General features: G+C 34.4%; 1 protein-coding gene across 3 annotated transcripts in view; it reads right to left on the bottom strand.

Annotated features, from left to right (window-relative positions):
- ATAD2B (ATPase family AAA domain containing 2B) overlaps window positions 1-21,757 on the bottom strand; it is a 116,780-nt gene that overhangs the window by 43,507 nt on the left and 51,516 nt on the right. For all 3 annotated transcript variants that reach the window (XM_019651162.1, XM_019651214.1, XM_019651284.1), the window contains exons 14-18: window positions 20,143-20,302; window positions 17,631-17,721; window positions 11,973-12,284; window positions 9,761-9,896; window positions 2,564-2,750 (exon numbers count right to left, since the gene is read on the bottom strand). In XM_019651162.1, the coding sequence (XP_019506707.1) occupies window positions 2,564-2,750; window positions 9,761-9,896; window positions 11,973-12,284; window positions 17,631-17,721; window positions 20,143-20,302 (886 nt within the window). The remainder of the gene's footprint in view (window positions 1-2,563; window positions 2,751-9,760; window positions 9,897-11,972; window positions 12,285-17,630; window positions 17,722-20,142; window positions 20,303-21,757) is intronic.

Raw genomic sequence — 21,757 nt, 5'->3', positions numbered from 1 at the left:
CGTTAAGTCATTACGTGTTTGTGAACATATACACACAGTAGCAGTCATAAGGAACAATGATAGACAGAATACCCCCTCACTTTGAAAATCTTCCTCCTTCAATGATTTTCTTTCATTTGCTACTGTCAAATACACATGTGAAAGGAAAAAATATTCCAAACAGTACAGCAGACAGTAAACTAAAATGACCAAGTTTATCCATTCCCCAGTCCTCCAAATTCCTTCCCCCAAGCCAAAGCAATTATTATTAACAGTTTTGGGGGTATTCTTGGATAAAATTTTCACTTACATATACACATGAACATACATACATATATACTTTAAGGGTTTTTTTTTTAACACAAAGATCATACTTAGATTGGTTTACAATTTGCTATTGTCGTAGTATCTCTGTAATCTCTGCATATCAGCCTATGTAAATCTACCTCATTCTTGTTAAGGACGTCACAGTACTCCTTTGTATATGAGGACATATCATAATTTATTTTAGCTAGTCCACCATTAAAGGACATTTAGTTTATTTCTTTTTGTCTTATTTTGTTTGGCAATTTTACATAATGCTGTGATGAATATGCTTGCACACTCAGCAGTGAATTCTTATAGCTGAAATGTCTTTAGGGAAAATTCTTTCATGTAAAATTCCTGGGTCAAAAGGTGTATGTACTAGAAATTTTAAAAGACAGTGCCAAACTACACTCCAAAATCTTTAAATTGACATTTCCACTGAGTATGAGGGTCCCACATCTCCAATGCTAGGCATTATCAAGCTTTTTATTTTTACAAACATGACAGTTGTTTTTAAATGGTATCATGTTACTTTAACTTGCATATTTTTTCACTTATGAGGCTAAGATTCTTTTCAAAGTTTTATTGGTTGATTTTTCTAATTTATTTCTCCCTATTTTGCCATTTTTTGCTAATTTTTATATTAGGTTGTTATTGTTTCTTATTGATTTTAACATATTTTTGTATATTTAGGAAACTTGTCCTTGACATGTGTGTTACAAATACACTTTTTACCAGGTTCTGTGTATTAATTTTACTTAAAGAAAGTGTAATTTAAAAATTGTATAAAGTCAAATTTGTTCCTATCATTCTAGATTTTGTTGATTGCATAGAAATTATTTTCTCATACACAATATAATAAATATAACGACCTTGTGAATTCTTCTAATGGCTTTATAGTTTCATTTATAACCTAGAATTTATTGTGGGGCTACAGAAAAATGTGGGAAATCCGCTTTTGTTTTGCTTTTGCTTTTCCCCCTCATAAAGCCAGCCAGTTTTCCAAGACCATTTATTACATAATCCATCAATTCTACCTACTTATATCAAATGTCATCATCATCATCACATATGATGATACTAAATTCTCTCTTCAGGCCTAAGTGTGAATTTTCTCTTTTGTTCTATTACTTTGTCTGTCTATCCCTGCACAGGTACAAGTTCTTTATTACTCTAGTTCTATTACACCTTTAAAAATCTGGTAGGGCTCCCTCATTACACTTTTTCCTCTAGAATTCTCCTTGCTATCCTCCTATTTATTATCTAGAGGAAACACAAAGTCCTTTTTTAACTTCTCCTCTTAAACTCTGGAGGAATTATAGCTGAGATTACACTTAATTTACACATTAAATTAGAAAAGAACTCACAGCTTTCCAATTTTGAGTCTTACCAGCCATTAATTGTGAAAGGAGCTGCAGCAGCAGTAGTAAATATGATGATAGCTAACATCTGCTGGGAGCTGTATGCCAAGCTCACTGAAGGAGCTTATTTTAATAATCACAGTCAAAAAAAAATCACAACTTATATGGTATCATTATTTTCATTTCATTTCATAGCTGAGAAAATTAAGGCTCAAAGAGGTTAAGCAATTTGTCCAAGGCCACAACCAAAGCTGAGATTTTTGAAATCTGTACAATTTGACTTGAGTCACACTTTGAATTGTAGTATAGTAATTAAAAACAAAGTGTGTCTTTCATTTATTCAACAGTCCTCAACTGAATTTTTAGATTTCTTCTGTTAGGCCCTGTTAACTGTTTAATTCCTAGATAAACTTAGTTTCTATTTCTTCCACTACATTTCTAATATAATATCAAACACACTTAACTACTGATACAAATACATATAATGTTTTAATTGCTATCACTTTTCTATATAAACTTTAACTCCTGGTATCTCAAATTGGATATTATTTCCTTTTCTATATTAAGGCTCTACGTCCAGACAGGAGTCTAGAAAGGCTCTGAAGCCATAGCTGTTAAAAGAGGGTCAGAAAAAGGCAAAAGAAACTCACTTTCTATTCTGTTTAAGTAAACCTTAATGCAAGAAATAGAATATTAACATTTCAGAGATGAAGTATCACAGCAAAAACCATCAGCTCTCACTTTGAAAAATGTTACATATCAAAAGATCCTCTGTCTTAACATTATAATGTTAATGAATAAGCCAACAAAAAGGGAACATTCATATTACTGTTCTTTGAAAAAACTTTTACCTATAAACACTACCGAGATATAAACAGTAAGCCAGTTGGAAATGCTCTGCTGTGGCACAAACCTACCTGTGCACACGATTCCTCAGGTGTCTTGGCACTGACTGAATAAAGTGCAGGGAGATCCAGCCTGTGCACAGAGAACTTTTCTAGAGTGTGCAAAAGTGCTGGAGCAAGGTGAGAAGTTTGACCTGAGCCTCGTTCTCCAGACAGCAATAACCTTGGCCTGTAAGAGGTTGGCTGATGGTATGGTGACCTGCAATACATGTAAGACAGAACAATTATTTCAAAACCATACACTCTGAACATCAATATGAAGAATGTAACTCCAAAATAGATCTTCCTTATCTTTCTTATCTTTTAAGTACAGTGAATCATTTTTCATTAATTACGGTTTTAAAATGCTGATCTCTCTGAACATATTAATAACCAAGATGTGAAAGCACAAAAAATCCATTCTCAAAAAAAGTAAAAATATGTGAGTATTCATCCTATCATACCACATATATTAACTTGGAAAATGGTTGAGACACTGACTGTGAATTACTTATTAATTATCCAAGGTCAGATGTTAAGAATCCCACTTCTCCAACAAGAAGGTACAGCTGAAGATTACCCAAAACAGGGCCAGCCAAGTGGCGCGTTGGTTAAGAGCCGGCTTGTGACACCAGCTCTGAGCAGCAGGGCCGGGGTTCGGATCTCACATGAGAGCCAGTGACACTGCCCTCGACAGCTAAGATGGTGAACAACAGCTCAACCTGGAGCTGGGCTGCCATGAGTCGCTGGCGACGGCATAGGCTGCAGTCCCTGCTGCAATGGGCTGCCATAAGCTACCATGAGTGGCTAGCAGCCGGTGTGAGCTTCCAAGAGCCGCCGTGAGCGGTCATCCAGAGGCCGGCGACCGATCTGCCTCACCCGGGAAGAGCGCAATGATAATACCAACATGGGCCAGTGAAGCAATGTCCTCCACAACTAGATTGAAGAACAAAAGGACAGCAATTTATCTGTTCCCCTTCCCCTGATTCCCCAGAGCTGTTCCCCTCCCTCAATTCCCCAATAAAATCTTAAAAAAAAAAAAAATTACCCAAAACGTAAGAATTTTTTTTAATGGTTAAAATGGTAAATTTTATGTATTTTTAACCACAATATTTAAAATAGAAAAAAAAATGTAGGACTTTTACAATGGCAACAAATTTTGCTTCTATTCTAGGCCAATAAAAATGGTTCTTACCCTAATACATGACATCTAAAACCCTACACTAGAAATGTAAATTTAGGAACATATACTAAATAAAACTCTATTTCTATTCTCAAGATTCTAAGCACCATTAAAATGATAAATGAAACAAGTTTATCTGGTATCACTATAGATAATGCAGAAAATTCTAAGCAATAAGAATAAAGCAAATAAAAAAATGGAACTAATAAAGAGAAAAAAAAGGAAGTTGTAAAAGATATTATTATGTATTAGAAAATCCTAGAGAATCACCTAGTAACTGTCAGAATCTACCAGCAAAGTAACAAGACATAAAAAGGAAATAAAAAAAAAATCAAGATTTCCTAAACACCATTAATAACCAATATAAGAAAGGAAAGAAGATCCTATTTATAACTGCAAAAATATAAATGACAAACCAAATAATATTAAATAATCTTAGCAAGATAAGTATGAAACTATATAGAACATATCATGAGCCTGAAGATAAAGTTAATTCTTCCTAACGCATTTACAGTTAACTACAGTTAAATACATGGTTTTTTATTTTATTTTATTTTATTTTATACATTTAAAAAAATTAAATCAAAATCCCAAAAGAACTTGAGGGAGAGGGGAGATTCAAAACTTATTCACAACACTATCTGAAAGAATAATCTAGAAATTTTTGGAAAAGTATGCTAGCTCCAATTTTATTTCTTGTTTAACTTTCTTAAAAATTCTATGAATACAGTTTCCACTTATTAAAAAGATGATGAAACCAAGGCTCAGAGATGTTATGTATAAGTTTACACAACTGGGCGGTGACTGAGTTCAAATTCTCATTCGGGTCCATTCAATTGCAAAGCCCAGGTTCTGAACCACTAGGTTAAGATGTACCCTACTTTATAAACATATTACAGAACAGAATAACAAAACAGAATGGATAATACACCCAAAAAAGAAACACAATTCTGTAGAAGATAACAGGCAGCCCAGGTAACAAATCATAGTAATTGAAAGAATTTTACATAAAATAATAAGCATAAAAAATAAATGGAACAGGGATGGATTATAAAATAAATGTTTAAAATAGAGAGGACTCAGGGCCGGCCGAGTGGCGCGTTGGTTAAGAGCTGGCTTGGGGCGCCAGAGGGCCCCAGTTTGGATTCCACATATGCGGGCAGTGACACTGCCCTCTACAGCTAAGATGCTGAACAACAGCTCAACCTGGAGCTGGGTTGCTGTGAGTCGCCGGCAACGGCAGGTGGGCTGTCATGGGCTACTGTGTGTAGCCAGCAGCCAGCGTGAGCGGCAGTCCAGAAGCCTGCGACTGATCTGCCTCGCCCGGGAAGAGCGCAATGATGGTGCCAACTTGGGCCAGTGAAGCAACGTCCTCCACAACTAGANTGGGCCAGTGAAGCAACGTCCTCCACAACTAGACTGAAGAACAAAAGGACAGCAACTTGTCTGTTCCCCTTCCCCCAATTCCCCAATAAAAAAAAATCTTTAAAAAAAAAAAAAAATGAATCAGATCTTCATTTCACAGAATAAGATGAATTCGAACACAGAAACAAAGAAAGAAAAAACAAAAGATTTATGTACTTTTATTCATAAAAATTTTTACAACTTGTGTAACTCAAAAATTATAATCTGAACCAAATGAGTTAAGGAATATGCCATTAACAGGAATGATTCTTGATGTATTAATAGAAACAGCGAATGTGCATAGTGTTAACAAAAAATACCTACATGAGCAAAGGACATAAACAGACAATTCAAAAAGAAAATACAAAAAGACAATACTTTTTAGATGTTCATTAAATTAACAACTGCTTCCTATGCCGAATGCTTGTCCCTAGGTATCCACCACTGTTATCGCAGAGCTCATACTGAATGGTATTTAGTGGGAAAAGTACATGCACAGATTACTACAACACAATGTGATTAATAAGCAGCACTGTTTAAATGTAGGGTGCTTTGAGAGACCCCAATTAGAGACTCATAAAAGGCTTTCTTGGAAAAGTGTTAACAAAGCAGAAACTCAACAGATCGGAGGCAGAAAGGATGAATTCCAAGAAATAAAAATATGATGTGCAAAGAACCAGAGGCTCTTGGCCCTCAGGGGTAATGGACAGAGCTCACACAGTCACCTTCTTTTAAAGTTTCAGGGCAATGTGGGGGTACAGGTACTGGGGTTAAGGAGAAGAAAGGGGAATCAGACTATAAAGGGTTTTGTAAGCCATGTTAGAAGTTTGGAATGTACACTGAAGGCAACGAGGAAGCGTTCAGATGCTTAAGTAGAGAAGTGACATATCTTATACATGTTTTTGGAAACTATCTCTAGCTTAGTATGTCAGTATAGGAAAGCACTTTGAAAGAAGGCAAAACAGGAGAAAATAAGACCAGTTAGGGGTCTGCTATAATAACCCAGGCATAAGATATTAAATTATAGTCTAGACAAGAATAGATAGTGTCAGAGGAGATGAGAAGGAACGGCCTGAGATGAAACTTATTTAGTAAGAAAATCAACAGGACTTGGTCATTGACTAGACACAGAAGGAAAGAAAGGGGAAGGAGTTGAGGATGTTGTCCAATTCTAGTTGAAATAACTGAATGGATAGTAACTCACAAGATTCACAGGAAGAGAAGTGGAGACACAATCCAGTATATACTTAAAGATATGTGGCACAAAAAAGGGAGCTAGGCAGCTGGACAGGGTCTAAGGCTCAAGAACAATCTAGCCTTGAGAAAGATTCGGTAATTATTAACAGAGTTGCCAAAAAATTATGAAAATGAGAAATATATTTTATCTGCTAGACTGATAAACTAAAAATTAATTTTAATACCCATTATTAGTGAATAGATGATGGGAAATTAATATTTTCATCACTACTGAGAGTGGGAAAAAGTACAATTTTCCCGGAAATTAAATTTGACAAGTTATGTCAAGTATATCCGAGGATATCTGCAACTCACCCCACTCCCAAGAACTCCCTTAACACTGAGTATTCTCTACAATTACATTTTATCTATTACACTTATTGTTTTACTTTAGCTGTCTCCAGCTAAAACGTAAGCTGAATAAGGACAGAGATCTTAGTCCATTTTATTCACAGAAATATTATAAGTACCTAAGACAAAATCTGGCACATGATAGGCACTTGTACATTTTTTTTACTTGCATTTCCCACTTTTTTTGCGCTTATTTTTCCACGCCCATACAACCACTGTATAAGACGCACCCAGTTTTTAGACCCCAAATTTTTTGAAAAAGGGTGCGTCTAATACATGGGGAAATATGGGTATATTCTAAAGTGTACATGTCTTAGAAAGTGTGAAAAATCATATTGTCCAACCTACCCCAAAAAATGCAATCCATTTTCCTATCTACCTATTAACCTCAGAAATCAATTTGGAAACTGCGTAGTATACTAGAAAGAATATGATTCCAGGAAGCAAAGAGTACAGATTCTGGCTCTGCTACTCGCTAGCAGCATGATCATGGGCAATTACTTAACTTCACTTCTCTGTGCTTCAGCTTCCTTATCTATAAAATGATGATACCACAATGCTATGTGATTATTGAAAGATCTACATGGATTACCATGTATAAAACTCCAACCTTTACATACCTACCACATATCTAGTTTATAATGAGCATCAGATGCCAACTCCAATCCCTTCATACTCAAAAGGGCAGTGAATGTCACCATTCCTCCTGTGAAGCCCACCTGCACTTCCCAATGAAAGCGTCTTAGTTCTGCTTTGATAGGCTTCAGCCACATCGCAATGTTTGTCACTCCCAATAATAACTTCTCCAAAGTAAGAACTACGTTACATCCTAGTCATTATGTTTTCAGCACCTAATACAGTGCCTGGCATAGAGTAAACACATAAAAATTGGCAGAATGGATGGAAGAATAAAGAAATAAATGAATGGTTCTTCTAGTAAGTGGCCTGAGGTGACCTCTGAAAATGGTTTGCTATTCACTTGACCCAGAGAACCCCACAAAATCATGAGAATCAAGAGGTTCAAATCTTCATGTTCACTTTAAGAACACTTGTGAAACTGTCCTGGCCATCAAAGGTATGCATATCCAAAAAGCCAACAAGTATAGTCTAAAGGATGTCATGTTACAGAAGCAATGTGTGTCATTCCATTGTTACAATGGTAGAGTTGGAAGGTGTGCCCAAGCCAAACAGCGGGGCTGGATGCAGGGTCGGTGGCCCTAAAAGAGTGCAGAATTGTTGCATGTGCTTAAAAATGCAGAGAGTAATGCTGAACTGAAGGGTTTAGATATAAATAGATTCTCTGGTCGTTGAACACAGCAAGGTGAACAAAGCTCCCAAGATGCAGAGCAGAACTTACAGAACTTGTGGGTGGGTTAATGCATACATGAGCCCTCCCTACCACACTGAGATGGTCCTCACTGAGAAAGAGCGGATTGTGCCTAAACCAGAAGAGGAGGTTGCAGAAGAAAAAGATATCCCAGAAGAAACTAAAGAAACAAAAACTTATGGCCTGGGAGTAAATGCAGCATCAAATAAATGCTAATAAAAGGAAAAAAAGAAAAAAAAAAGGAAAAAAAGAAATGAATGTAAGTTATCAAAACATGTACAATTAAAAAAGCTTATTCTGGATATAGCTGTCTGACCAATAAATCAAAGTCAAATCAATGAACTAGGAAAGCTTATGTAAAGGAAGTTAAAATTAAACCAATTTCAGATTTAAACCAATTTCAGAAAGGCTAAACCAAACAAAATGAACCATACCGGTGATACACACTGAATCAGTGGCACAGAATGCTCTTAATAAAAAGTCAAACTCAAAACTGCATGTGAAATTATCTAATATCAAAATCTACTTCTGTATCACTTTACTGACAACAGACCTCTTATAAAATTGAAACCTACATCTTTTGATAAGTTTCTTAGCTCTGCCATTATGTATTTAAAATCCAAATAACTAAAATTGTCAACACACACACACAAACGCGCGCGCCAGCCAGGTAGGGAGAAAAATGATTATTTGGTTTTCCCTTAGCCATCAATAAAACAGATCTATAATATTATTGAAATAGTCTAAGAAAACCTCCCTAGGGGCATAAAAGAAAGGATATGAAGTAGAACACAAAGTTTCTAACAAAAGAGTTTGCTGTTAAAGAACACATCAAGAAAAAAAGAGTAAATGAAAGTAATTTAGTCTCATTTTCAAAAAAGGAAAACAAGAAAGGGTTATCAATGCAAATAGTCAACATTTCATCAAAATCTACAAAGGAGAAACTTCAAGTTGAAGACTTAAATTTGTTCAAAATATCTCTAACGAAAAATTACTTAAAAATACATACAATCCAGCACCTTCAAATAAAAGTGCGATCAGACCTACCTGACTGAAGCATTATGGTACTTTAACTATCATGCTAATTATGTATATTCGAGATGATGCTGTTAATATTTGAAAACTATTTGGTCCCTTAATTTAAAATTAGATTAGCACTAACACTGTTTACCCATTAAAGTGCAAAGCAAAAGCTGCTTTAAGATTGATAAAGGTAAATGTAAATAGAAAAACCATAAAATCTAAATTAGTAAAGTGTAAACTAATGGGGTTTTAGAGAATTAAAGTTATTGGTTTAATTACTGAGCAATTCTAATTCAAAATCTCTTTAGTACCCTCAAGAGTTCCTAAATTATCATCTGAAACGTATTACAATTTAAAATACTCTAGGTCATGATAAATATTTCATTTCTGTTCACTGTGGTTCAAATCAAAAGCAATAAAATTGAGGACATGAGTTGACTGTCTAAAGGTAACCCTTCCTTCCACCTTGGTTTAAAAAAAAAAAAAAAATCACACAATCAGTTTAGAAAAAAAGTTCTAGTTGACCAATAAACCAATTTACTACCACACAAAAAAATTATACTTACTGAGTGTTCCAGAATTGTGTCCAAACAACAGAAAAACAAAGTTCTCAAGGTTACAACCATAAGTAAAATTATACCATAATTCTAACCATAAAGTAGTAAAATCACAACAAAATAAAAAAATTTGGATATAAATTACTTACATTGTAAAATGAAGGTAGGACTTATGTACAGCAGCAGCTGATGACTGTTTCTTTGGTGATCCTGGGTGACAACTGGTCTCAAAAATTGATAAAGCATTTTCATCTTCACTATCATCTAAAATTAGAGTTTCTATATCTGTTCAAAAACAAAAAATTCACAAAGATTGAGGCTTATAAAGTCATTTAATATTAGTGCTCTACCAAAGCTACAAAAAACTGGTTTAAAAAAATCAACTGACAATAACTTATCTATCAAATAATACAGATTGACCCAGCAAATTGACAAACTACTATATTTTGAATAATTTATAAATGAAATTAATGTAATTCTTTCACCTTTACAGACTACTTAAGTATTATGAGATGTAATTTGGGAGACATCATTGACTAACTGTAAGAATACTGGACTACAACTTGAAATATTAATAGCTACATTTCACACATACCTAACAAAAATGTGAATTCCCTCAATAAAAAGCAATGCTACATGTGTAGGAAAAATGGGATAGAATTAAGATTGATAGAAACCATACCCTCTCCAAAAGAAAAAAAAGAGCTATGCTTTCTAAAATGAGATACTAAATGGTGTTGGCAATATAGATTTCAGTGGCTTTTAAAAGCTAAATATTGGGTTGTCGGAAAAGTCATGATGCATTTTTGCAATGAAAAACATAGAAAAAAATACGTCATGATTTTTCTGACAACCCAATATTTAGTATAACTAATATTGTGAAAGTTAACCTGAAAAATAATTTAGTATCTTTTAAGTGATAATTTCATACACAACAAAAGGATACTTGTCTAAGAAAAATATTAAAGACCAAAACAAGCCAGAATGATATATCTAAATAACTAAAAAACTTATTAATAATCAAATAAAATTTGGTTTCTCTTCTCTACTGGCACATGAAGAAAAGTTTGAACTGTGAAGCATATTTGATACTTATGGGAAAATGATAAGAAAACACAGATAATAATGCTGTAAAAATTCTCAAATAGAAATAAGGAGCTATCATAATCTCTCAGAAGGGAAGGTAAGATATTCATGATTTTCTAAAGGTGATGTAAGTTTTTTAAAAATTATAAAATTTTGGGAAAAGATACATATTGTTATAAAAACTATCAGAGATAAGAAATGTATAATTCATGGCAGAGTACCTGGATCAAACATAATAAAATATTTGTTCCCCTCTCTATTTGATAAATTTAAGAAATCAAGTAAACCATGTGATATTTCATGAGACTATCCCTAAAAAAATTTAGTTCCTGAAAAATATATAACAGCGAAAAATCATTGAATACTGATGATTTTTCTATATGTAATATTCTCAATGTTAGTATAAGTCATTGACAATTTTCTATTTGGTCCAGACTACATCCCAAACAGGAACTGGGGAAACTAAGATAAAATACATTACTTGCTCTTCAAAGTTCATGGGCCTTACTTCGATTAGCTTACGGAGCTAAAGTTTTCCTATAAATGTGTGACATTTTTAAAGGCAGCTTTCTGATTTTATCTCAGGTCCAAACTTCAACCTTCAGGCTAAAATTCAAGGCCTTCTACAGCCAGGTTCTGATTTACTCCCTCACTGAAAATTTACACTCCATTAGCACAGCACACTGCAGACTGCCCTGCCAATAACAATATGTATTTATAAGTTGAATCTAGAGGGGCATTATAGCGATATAGTAAGAGCATGGGCTCTGGAGTCAGGCTCCCTGGGTTTGAGCAAGCCCTAGAACTTACTGAGTGACTGTAAATTAAGTGACAGCATCTGTCAGTCTCCCCATCTCCTCCTCCTTCATGAAATAAGAGTACCTGCCCCACAGGACTGTTATGAGGGTTAATAAATGACAATTTATGTAAGGGCTTCATAATAATAAAATAAACATAAGCCATTATTATTATAGTCAACTTTCCTAAAGATTGTTAACACTCCCACATTTAGATAGTCAGAATGTCCCAAGAACAAACCACCAGAAAAAACATTCAATAGTTCTTTCTATAAACTAATTCCCTAGGCAACCACCATATGCTAAGAAACATGCCAAGCCTGGTCTATACCGTGGTGAATGAAAAAGATACATTTTCAATATTCATGGCAAATACAAAAGAGTAACACATAAATAATCTTATGAGGAAACTCCGAATTTATTTACTTATGTCTGTACTGGTTTCATTTTAACAGTAAGAAAAAATAATTTAGGCTACCTTCTTTCTTGTCACTCTGGCTAATTTCGGCATGAGGAAACACTTTTTGCAAGACTGCTAGGATGTTGTTGAAGCTTCTTTCCAGCAGTGGTCTTATGATGGGGGATAGTGCATGTCCCGAAGACATGACAGCACGCTGGGAAGCAGGCACAATATTCTGCATTGCATGGTAAAAATCTTGGGCATTGAGCACTATTGAGGAAACATCTAGCTGCAGCTTATGACTGCTAGCATAGATCTGGGGGTAACGCCTCCGAAGGGCAATCAGGGCAGCTTCCGTGCACAGGGCCTTGATGTCAGCGCCACAATAGCCTAATGCAGAAAAGGAAAGGGGGAACAGAGGTAAGTTCATTCTGCTAAGCACCAGCTATGCTCTGCAAATATATACACCTTTACCTAAGGAAATAATCAACACAAAATCAATGATTATGTGCAATTTTATCAGCAAAATGAAATATGACCATTTAAAAATCACCTAATAAAACTGTTTACTCATTAAGATTATAAAAGCATTTTGAATATTTTAATTAATAAACACATGAACTAATGATATTAAAACAAGTCAGGTATTTTGTGCCAATACCACTAATTATAATGCCCAACTTTTCTTCAGGAAAGGTTTTAAAAGAACAATGGTTTCATCTCAATCCTTCATCAATTTAGTCTTTATGACATTACACTTACCTATAAATCTTTCTAATATTACTAACTGCCAAACACATGTACTGGAGTAGTACCTAAGCAGAAACTACAAAAACAAAGCTAATCTACTACCAACTCTGAGTGCAACTCACAAGCAAGTTAATAACTAATTACTCCAAAAATTATACTTTAAAGTTATGATCCTCTCTGACAGTTCCAAAGGTATTAAAGAGAATAAGAATCCATCAATTTTCCACATTAACTTCACACACACACACACACACACACACACACACACACACACACACTTTTAGCTTAAAATGTCTGATAATCTAGTTCTAAGGGCTATACCTAAACGGGGTATTATCCATTAGCCATATCTAACAGGTTATATAATTAAACAACAGATCAAGCCCCCAGTGTTTTTGTTATTTCATTCATTTGAGCAACAAATACATACAAAAATATACAAACTGTTAGGTCTTTAAGACAAAAAGGAAAAAAAAACTCAAACTGGCCAGTTGTTTTTTATATCAGCAATGCAACTTGCCTTTGGCCATCTTTATCAATTACGCCAGCAGGGGGAACCCCTTAAACCAGTTATAGAACATTAGTCCCTAAGCTCTTCAAAGAGTGGTATCAGGTTTATTTATCTTTTTATACCTCACAATGACCTCACTGAACACTTAACTACTGAAATAAAAATGGCCATCAGACAGGCAAACTATGAGAAGAGAAGAAATAACCTTAGACTAACTGGCAGGGAAAACAAAAAACAAAAAACAGTAAGGAACAAACCCATATAAATCAAACTGCAAGTGCTCACATATCTATAACGAACTATATCCGCATTGTTAGTAGGGCAAATGGTCCTGTTAATCAACTCCTACAAATAACAGAAAAATCCTCCTCACCCTGCTGTTTTTTCCCATAGCACTCACTGCCTAATCATTTACCTTTTATGTTTATTGTCTGCCTTCCCCAACTAGAATGCGAGCTCTGTGAGAGTAGGGGGATTTGTCTGTTTTGTTCACTAATGTATCTCAAATACCAAGAACAATGCCTGGCCTGGCATTCAACAGATATTCAATAAATATTTCTTGAGTGAAAGAATGAATGAAAAGAGAAATGAGTAACTCCATGGCTATAATTTGGGAAGGTAAAGATATTAAGTTACCATGTACTACCAAAAATGGATAAATGATATTTACTGAGCTTTTCTTTTTTTCCTAAAAAATCTAAATTCTTTTCTTGTTAAATCAACTTAATCACTATATAAAAATTTCAATGAAAAAATATAGACAAGTATTGCCTTCTTAAAAAAATATTTATTCAGAGGTAGGAGGAAACTTAGGTATGACCTAAGAGAATTTAATTCAGAAAACTATAAGCAGATTAAGCATTAACACTGTCCCATGACAGCAATCAATCTCCCAAATAACTCTTCAGAATAACAAAATTTACCATTAGTCTTTCATTTTATTTTCTATTTCTCAATGAATAAACCTGAAAGTATCTTTTTGTCCCACACATATCTGTTATATTAGTTCAACAAAGTAACTGTAGAACATCAGCTCAGTTATAAACAGTTAATGAAATAATCCATTTCAGAGGAAGTAAGGAATAAACCACCATCTTCAAACAGTATAAACAACCATATTTCTTTAAAAGTATATGCACAGCCAGAGTATAGTGTGGGGACTGGAGTCAATGGAATTGTAATAGATATGTATGGTATGGAGGGTGGAGGGTTCAGTGGATTGGGGGAGGGAGATTGTCACTTTGTGAGGGTTGAAAAGTATAACTATTGCATTGTTTTGTACACCTAAAACTAATAAAAATTTTTTTTAATATATATATACACACACACACAGCTAGTGAATATACTATACACAATGCTATTTTTAAATGCAAAGCCTAAGTTAAAAAAAAAACTCAGAAACAATGCAAAACAGAAGAAAGCCACAAAGAAGTATTTTATGTAGTAAATGCTGCCCATAACATTTATGTTTGACATAATACGTTAATATACACATAATAGCAATTTATTGCTCATTTTTTCTTAATTTATTAAAGATAGTTTAAAAGCTTAGCAATAATAGATCCCATTTAAAGAAGTAAATTTTCACATGGATTATCATAACCAATAGACTATAAAAGATAGGAGTTATCTTCTTTACCTTTGCTTGTGAATGAGAAGTACCAGTTTTTATCTGTAGTGCTCAATCTAGACTACTCATCTGAATAAACAATGAAACTGAAACAAATATATATTCCAAAAAAACGCAGTGAAGCAGAATCCCTGGTGCTTTAATATCATAAATGTGTATTTTAAGGAAGTTTTTTACAAGTGATTCTGATATACAGAAAAATTGAGAACTACTGAATTAATAATGAGACTCTAAAATAGAATAGAAATCACATTATAACCATAGCTAAATAGGTTATACTTAGGGTGAGCACATGCCCTGGGTTTAGGCCTCATCTCTTGTCATAATTAAGAGTATTTTTTTTCACTCTCAAAAGGTTCCTGGTTTAGAAATAAAGATACGATCATTCTAAAAATACTGAACATATACTATAGTCTTTTGAAAGTTAAAAGTTGATGTTAAGGGAAAAAAAATAAACATCCTATGCATAAGAATTCCATAACCATAGTCATTCTACCATTATAATTCTAATAGTATAATGAACTCAAATATCTAGATCCAAAGAAAAATCATTCTTAAATACTGCCATTAAGATGGAAATTTGTCTGAAAGACTGAAAATACAAGCTATTCAAAGAGTTTATAAACTAGAGAAAGGTAATAATAAAATTGTATAAGTTACTTTTTAAGTAAAACATCAAACATAATGAAGGCCCACAAAATAGACACTCATTGATACACACTTTCATTGTTTTGGACCTCTTAGTGAAAATGAATAGAAATATGTCTAGGTTTGAACTCCTCAGTAACCTTAAGTTCCTACTATTTGTGCACATGTCCGGATATGAAATTTATTTGAACACTACTTAAACATCACACGTATTATGCACGCAAACACCTCCAAGTACTTGGGAATTTATTTCAAGGTAAAAGTCACCAAATCCATAACCTCTAACAAGAGGTGAGCTATCTCTGCAGTTGTTCATCAAGACTGCACACTCTTGTTAGGCATGAACTGACCCATAGATGTTAAAACATGTTTGGGATACATATGTGATAAGTGCATAATGAATTTAAAATGTATTACTATTTCATTCCTGTTTGAAGACCTGCCTTTGATTTTTTTTTTTAATGTGAACTGGTTTCTTAAATGGAATGTCACAATCAAAACCAGAAGTCATTTAATTATAATAAACTTTTATGTCACTCTCCAGGAAGAAAATGGTATATATAGATATAAGCTGATTCTAAACCACCACCACCATCCCAAAAAAGGCAAGAGAAGTTTTTCAGTCCTACAAGAAACTGGGTCTTACAACTTAATTTAAGAAACTGACTAAAAGCTAAAATAAATCACTTGGAGAAATGAGTAGTGGCGGCCTCTGGAAATGAAAAAGGAAATTAAGATTCTAATATCTAGGATGAAGAATTAAATTAGAGATTATAATATTTCAGATGGTAGGTGGGGTAATAGAATAATTTTAAAACACCTGTTTTAGGGATAGTCAAAATTATTTGAAGACTTCTGCTTATTTCAGTTAAGGACCATTCTGTGACAAATGCACAGAAGAATCTAAAAAAATTTCTCAGTCTGATCTGTACTCTAACACAGTAATATCATAAACATAGCAGGAAATCAAAGGGGTCAAATTTCAAAATGGGAAAAAACTGGATTTTGCATCAAATACCACCCTCTCCCATAAAGCAGCACAAGGCTTTGCAAAGGTCAAGCCAAATTTACATGAAATGGGTTTGGCGCATGCTCTCTTATACCAGGCAAAGCTTTTAAACTGGAGTAGAGCTGGAGAGATTTACGTTTTCTCCTCACCAGAAGATGCCGAGGTCTTTGTGGCTCAAAAGCTGAGGGATGCTGCTTCGGAGATGGAGGTCCCTGTGGATGAAGAGGATAATTCGGATGTAGCTAACTGAATGGACTAGCGTTCTATTTAAGTTTTAATTATTTGATGGTGGGTTACAATGACTTTTTAACTAAGTTGTTCTTTTTGGTTTTGGTAACTTTAAAGTTTTCCCAAGTAGGCTACTGATTGTTAGTGGACTTATGTGGGGCATTTCTTCGTAACGCTTAAAACATTCATAGAGAAAGATTTTTTTAATATAATTTATATTTTTGAGAAAATTAGAGGAAAATAGACAAAAGATGGAAAAATGAAAGAAAAATACCTGTATGTATACTCATACATATGCTTAATGTGTATTCATTTTTATTTCAAACCTAATTAAAGCCAAAACTCTGAATTCCATCTCCTCTGAATGATCATGTATAAAATACTCTCACCACTTTTAGGACAGTACTACTCCTTCACTCTGTGGGGAGATCTTCCACTCTATGAATAATGTAACCTTAAATTGTAAAGTTTTATATTTGGGGAAATACTAGCAAATGCCATTAAGTATGTTCTTTGAAGACTTCTCTCACTCAACTTCTTTCTAGACCACAGGCATGAAGTGGAGCCCGTCATGTAATCTGCAAAGTGAAAGACTACGGTCCTGCCTTTGACATGAGTCGTCTTCTCTCTCCAGTTTACACTTACTTTTCTCAGTGAAATTTCTGAAAGGGGACACTTCCTAAAAGGAGACACTGTAGTAATATTATGGGAACCCAGAGCTCAACGAAAGGAATAATTATTATTGAGTTTTGTTAGTCAATCACCTAATGGCAGCTAAAATCCTACTTTAGAGGTGTTCAAACTTCAAGTGAAATGTTTAAAATAATTTTTACATTTAAAGGCAGAGCCATCTATTGCACAAAGACATAACTATACTCATTCACATTCCAAGCATAAGGGGAAAGGGAGGCTGAGCAGAACAAACAATGACATTCAAAGTATTCAAATAATAGCACTTACCAACACATTTTTCAGCCAATTCACCTAAAAAAGCATCTGACAATTTGGGATTCCAGTCCCTGGTATGAATCTGTAATATGTGTTTTCTTGCCTAAAAAGAAAAACACAGGCAAATAAATTTCTTGTCTTAAAAAAACAGTATAAGTAAATAAAATATCATCCACGCCTCAAATGTATTTGCTGGAACAAATTTATGGACTAACCATACCCCAGAAAAGCAAATGTTTATTTTAAAAGAAATGTAAAACACGTTGGCATCCATAGGAACTCTGATTCCCAAAATAACCCAGTGAGATGTGTAGTAGAGATCTTGTCTCTGTTTCACAAACTAAGACATTTAATATTCTGAGAGGTGAAGGAACTTGACTAGTGGCACATATGACTAAGTGAGTGATCTAGGACCAGAATTCAAAACTAAATTTCAGGGGCAGCAAGGTGGCTCAGTTGGTTAGAGCACGTGCTCTGAACAAGGTTGTCGGTTCGATTCCCACATGACCCAGTGAGCTGCGCCCTCCACAACTAGATTGAAGACAACGACTTGAGCTGAGCTGCTGGTGGGAGGCCAGATGGCTCAGTTGGTTAGAGAGCGTGCTCTTAACAACAAGGTTGCCAGTTCGATTCCTGCATGGGATGGTGGGCTGTGCCCCCTGCAACTAAATTGAAAACAGCGACTGGACTTGGAGCTGAGCTGTGCCCTCCACAACCAGATTGAAGACAACTACTTGACTTGGAGCTGATGGGTCCTGGAAAAACACTGTTCCCCAATAAAGTTTAAAAAAACAAAGCAAAAAAACTAAATTTCACTTTTCCACATCATTTTTATCATTTGAAAACATATGAACAAGAAACTTTAATGTGTTATAATAATCATAACTTTTAGACAAACTTTATATTTACATTTCATAGAATTTTTGTTTCTATCGTATGCATAAGGTATTATAACTGACAATGAGCTAAACAAGTAATTTAAAACTTGAAAAGTTTGAAGTCAAAAGTTTGCAATTAAGTAATGAAATATAATGCATATTATCTTCTCAGTTAGTTGATCCTTTGGCACTAAGAAAAAAGTAAAGAAATAAAATGGAGTCACTATAATCAAACTGCTAAATTACTAAAATCAAGTGGGCTGAGGCATGAGGAAACATTTCTATTCTTGCTTTAAATCAGCCTGAAAACTTAAAGCTTTGAGTTTTGCAAAGTGTATCAATGCTTAGAGGTATATATAAATCCTGTAGATAACCCACGGAAGAACTTAGAATGTTCACATGCCCAGACCACCTGACATACATTATCCAGACCACTAGACATCTGGAAGATTACCATCTCTGACCAATCCAGGGGCTAAAATGCAGGACTGATTCTTCCCAAGAATGTACTTTTTACTATAGGAACACTCAACTTTTCTTTCTTCTTCAAAACACTTTGGGTATTGCCTAGTTGTGTTTCTGATTTGCAAATCTAAAGACCTTGGAATAAATCTTGGCCATTTTATTTCCAGCCAAAGCCTCCTGACTCCTTGTGCTCAGTTAACAGCATTTAATATATAACAAGTTATTTTCAGTAAATATTTCCAATTTCTCCCCTCCTATTCTCTCTTAAAATTAACCATACTCCAGTCAAGCATTTTTGCACCTACCGCTAATGGAAATTGCTCCCATCAGGCTCACCACTGACCTACATAATATACTAAATACAATGGCTAATTTTCTGTAATCACCTGATTTAATTTAGCAAAATTTAACACAGTTCATCACACCGTCCTCATTGATACATTTTCTTCACTTGGCTTCCAGAATCCCCCTCTCCTAGTTCTCCTCTTATCTTACTGACTGTTCCTTAAGACAAAGGACTCATGACCTTAAATATTATCTAAGGGAAAAAAGGTGAACAGCGAATCAGGCCTCTTCCACAGACCCAGCCAGGAGAAATGACTTCAGGTTTAGGCCTCACAGCAGCTCCCCTGAAACGTGGGCAGTCGAAATTAATGTAGAAAACTATGTTCAAGGCCCATGTTGTACAATACAGCAAGCCACCAGCCATATTATGGTGTTTTATTCTAATTTTTAAATTAAATAAAATTTTAAAATCAGTTCCTTAGTCACACTAACATTTCAAGTGCCCACTAGCCACATGTGGTTACTGGCTACCTTATTGGAAATGATCAGTGGACAAAGCAAATAAAGAACATTTCAATCGTCACAGAAAATTCAAATGCACAATGCTGTTCTAGACCTTCTTTATCTGATTTGTGTTGGCTGTACCTTAGTTATGAGGACTGTGACTGACATACGGACTCTGAGGCCTACATGACTAGGACAAGGTAGAAAACAATTAGAAAATCAGGTAATGGCTTCCCTGTACCAAAATCAGCACTGGCTGTGTCTCTTAGAACTAAGCACATTCACCATGTACTGGTAGAGCCTAAATGATATGCTTGGACTGTTGTAAGATATATACGTTTCATAATCAAATTGCAAATAAACCTTAATATATTGAAAACAGAAACTCTTACCTTTTGATCAGGCAGGTTGAAAAGAAATTCTCTGTCAAAGCGACCAGGTCTCCTGAGTGCAGGATCTATAGAATCAAGTCTGTTTGTAGCACCAATAACAACAATTTCACCCCTGTTGTCTAATCCATCCATAAGAGCAAGGAGGGTTGACACTATGGAGCTGTAACAAAATTTTCAAACAAAATTAAAAATTAAAAAAAGGAAAGAAAAAAATTGTAAAAACTGCTGCTTAGGCTTTTATCAGACTTAAAAATGCTAATAAAATCATAGCATGATGACATCTTAATGCAAGATCAATATACAGAAATCCTTTTCAAAAATAGTCACAAAATACATTAATAGACACCAAAAACACAGCAACAACAAAACAACAACAAAAAGATGAAATGGACTTCATCAAAATTAAAGGTTTTCTGCTTCAAAGGGCACAACCCTATCAAGAAAGTAAAAAAGCAACCTAATTAAAAGAAAATATTTGCAAATTATATACTTAATAGGGCTTACGGTCCAGAATAAAGAACAGTAAAAAGAAAAATAACCTAATTTAAAAACAGTCAAAAGGTTTAAATAGACATTTCTCCATAGAAAATATATAAATGTGCCATCATTAGGGATATCCAAATCAAAACCAAATGAGGTACCACTTTAAACCCACTAGTATGATTATAATAAAAAAGACAGATAATAACAAGTATAGATGAGAATGTGGATAAATTAGAACACTCATACACTGTAAATGTTGTACCTCTTTGGAAAACAGTCTGACGACAGTTCCTTCAACTATTAAACGAGTTAACATATGATCCAACAATGTCCACAAAAACGTGTACACAAATGTTCATAGTAGCTTTGTTCATAAGAGCCAAAATGTGGAAGCAGCTCAAATGTCCATCAACTGATGAATGGATAAATAAAATGTGGCATATCCATACAATGGAATATTATTTTGTCAATAAAAATCAAGTACTGCATGGATGAACAATGAAAACACTGTGGTAAATGAAAGAAGCCAGCCACAAAAGCCCACAAATTGTGTGATTCCATTTACATGAAAAGTCTATAATAGGCAAATCTGTAGAAACTCAGTAGTATTAGTGGTTGTTTAGGCCTTAGGGGGGTGATGAGACAAGGTTTCTTTCTGGGAGATGAAAATGTTCTATAATTGGTTGTGGTAATGGTTATACAACTCTGTAAATATACTAAAACCCAATGAATCATACAGTTTAAATGAGTGAACTATATATGTGAACAGTATCTCAATAAAGCTGTTTTTTAAAAAGAAAAAAATACAAAAGCCTGTTTTAATAGAGAGCAATCTTGCGGGGGAGGAGGGTGGGGGTGTAATGTCTGCCAGTTTATATTATGATTGGAGTTCCTATAGAATTACATTGGCATTATTATTATACTTTTTTAAGACAGTATCTTTAAAACGGCTACCATTTTAACTAAGTTCAACTCAAAATCGTTTTGTGCATGTTTTAGAGTACATTTTTAACCTATGACTGAAACATTTAAACATTACTGAATAAAAATGTTTCATGTCTAATTATAATATAAGCCATAGTTCTAGTAACAATGGTCTTCCTAGCTTTTCCAACTGTTCTCGCCTCTAGCC

Source organism: Hipposideros armiger, unplaced genomic scaffold (assembly GCF_001890085.2).
Source record: "Hipposideros armiger isolate ML-2016 unplaced genomic scaffold, ASM189008v1 scaffold_0, whole genome shotgun sequence".
Classification (NCBI taxonomy): domain Eukaryota; kingdom Metazoa; phylum Chordata; class Mammalia; order Chiroptera; family Hipposideridae; genus Hipposideros; species Hipposideros armiger.
This window is presented reverse-complemented; position numbering and strand designations above follow the sequence as displayed.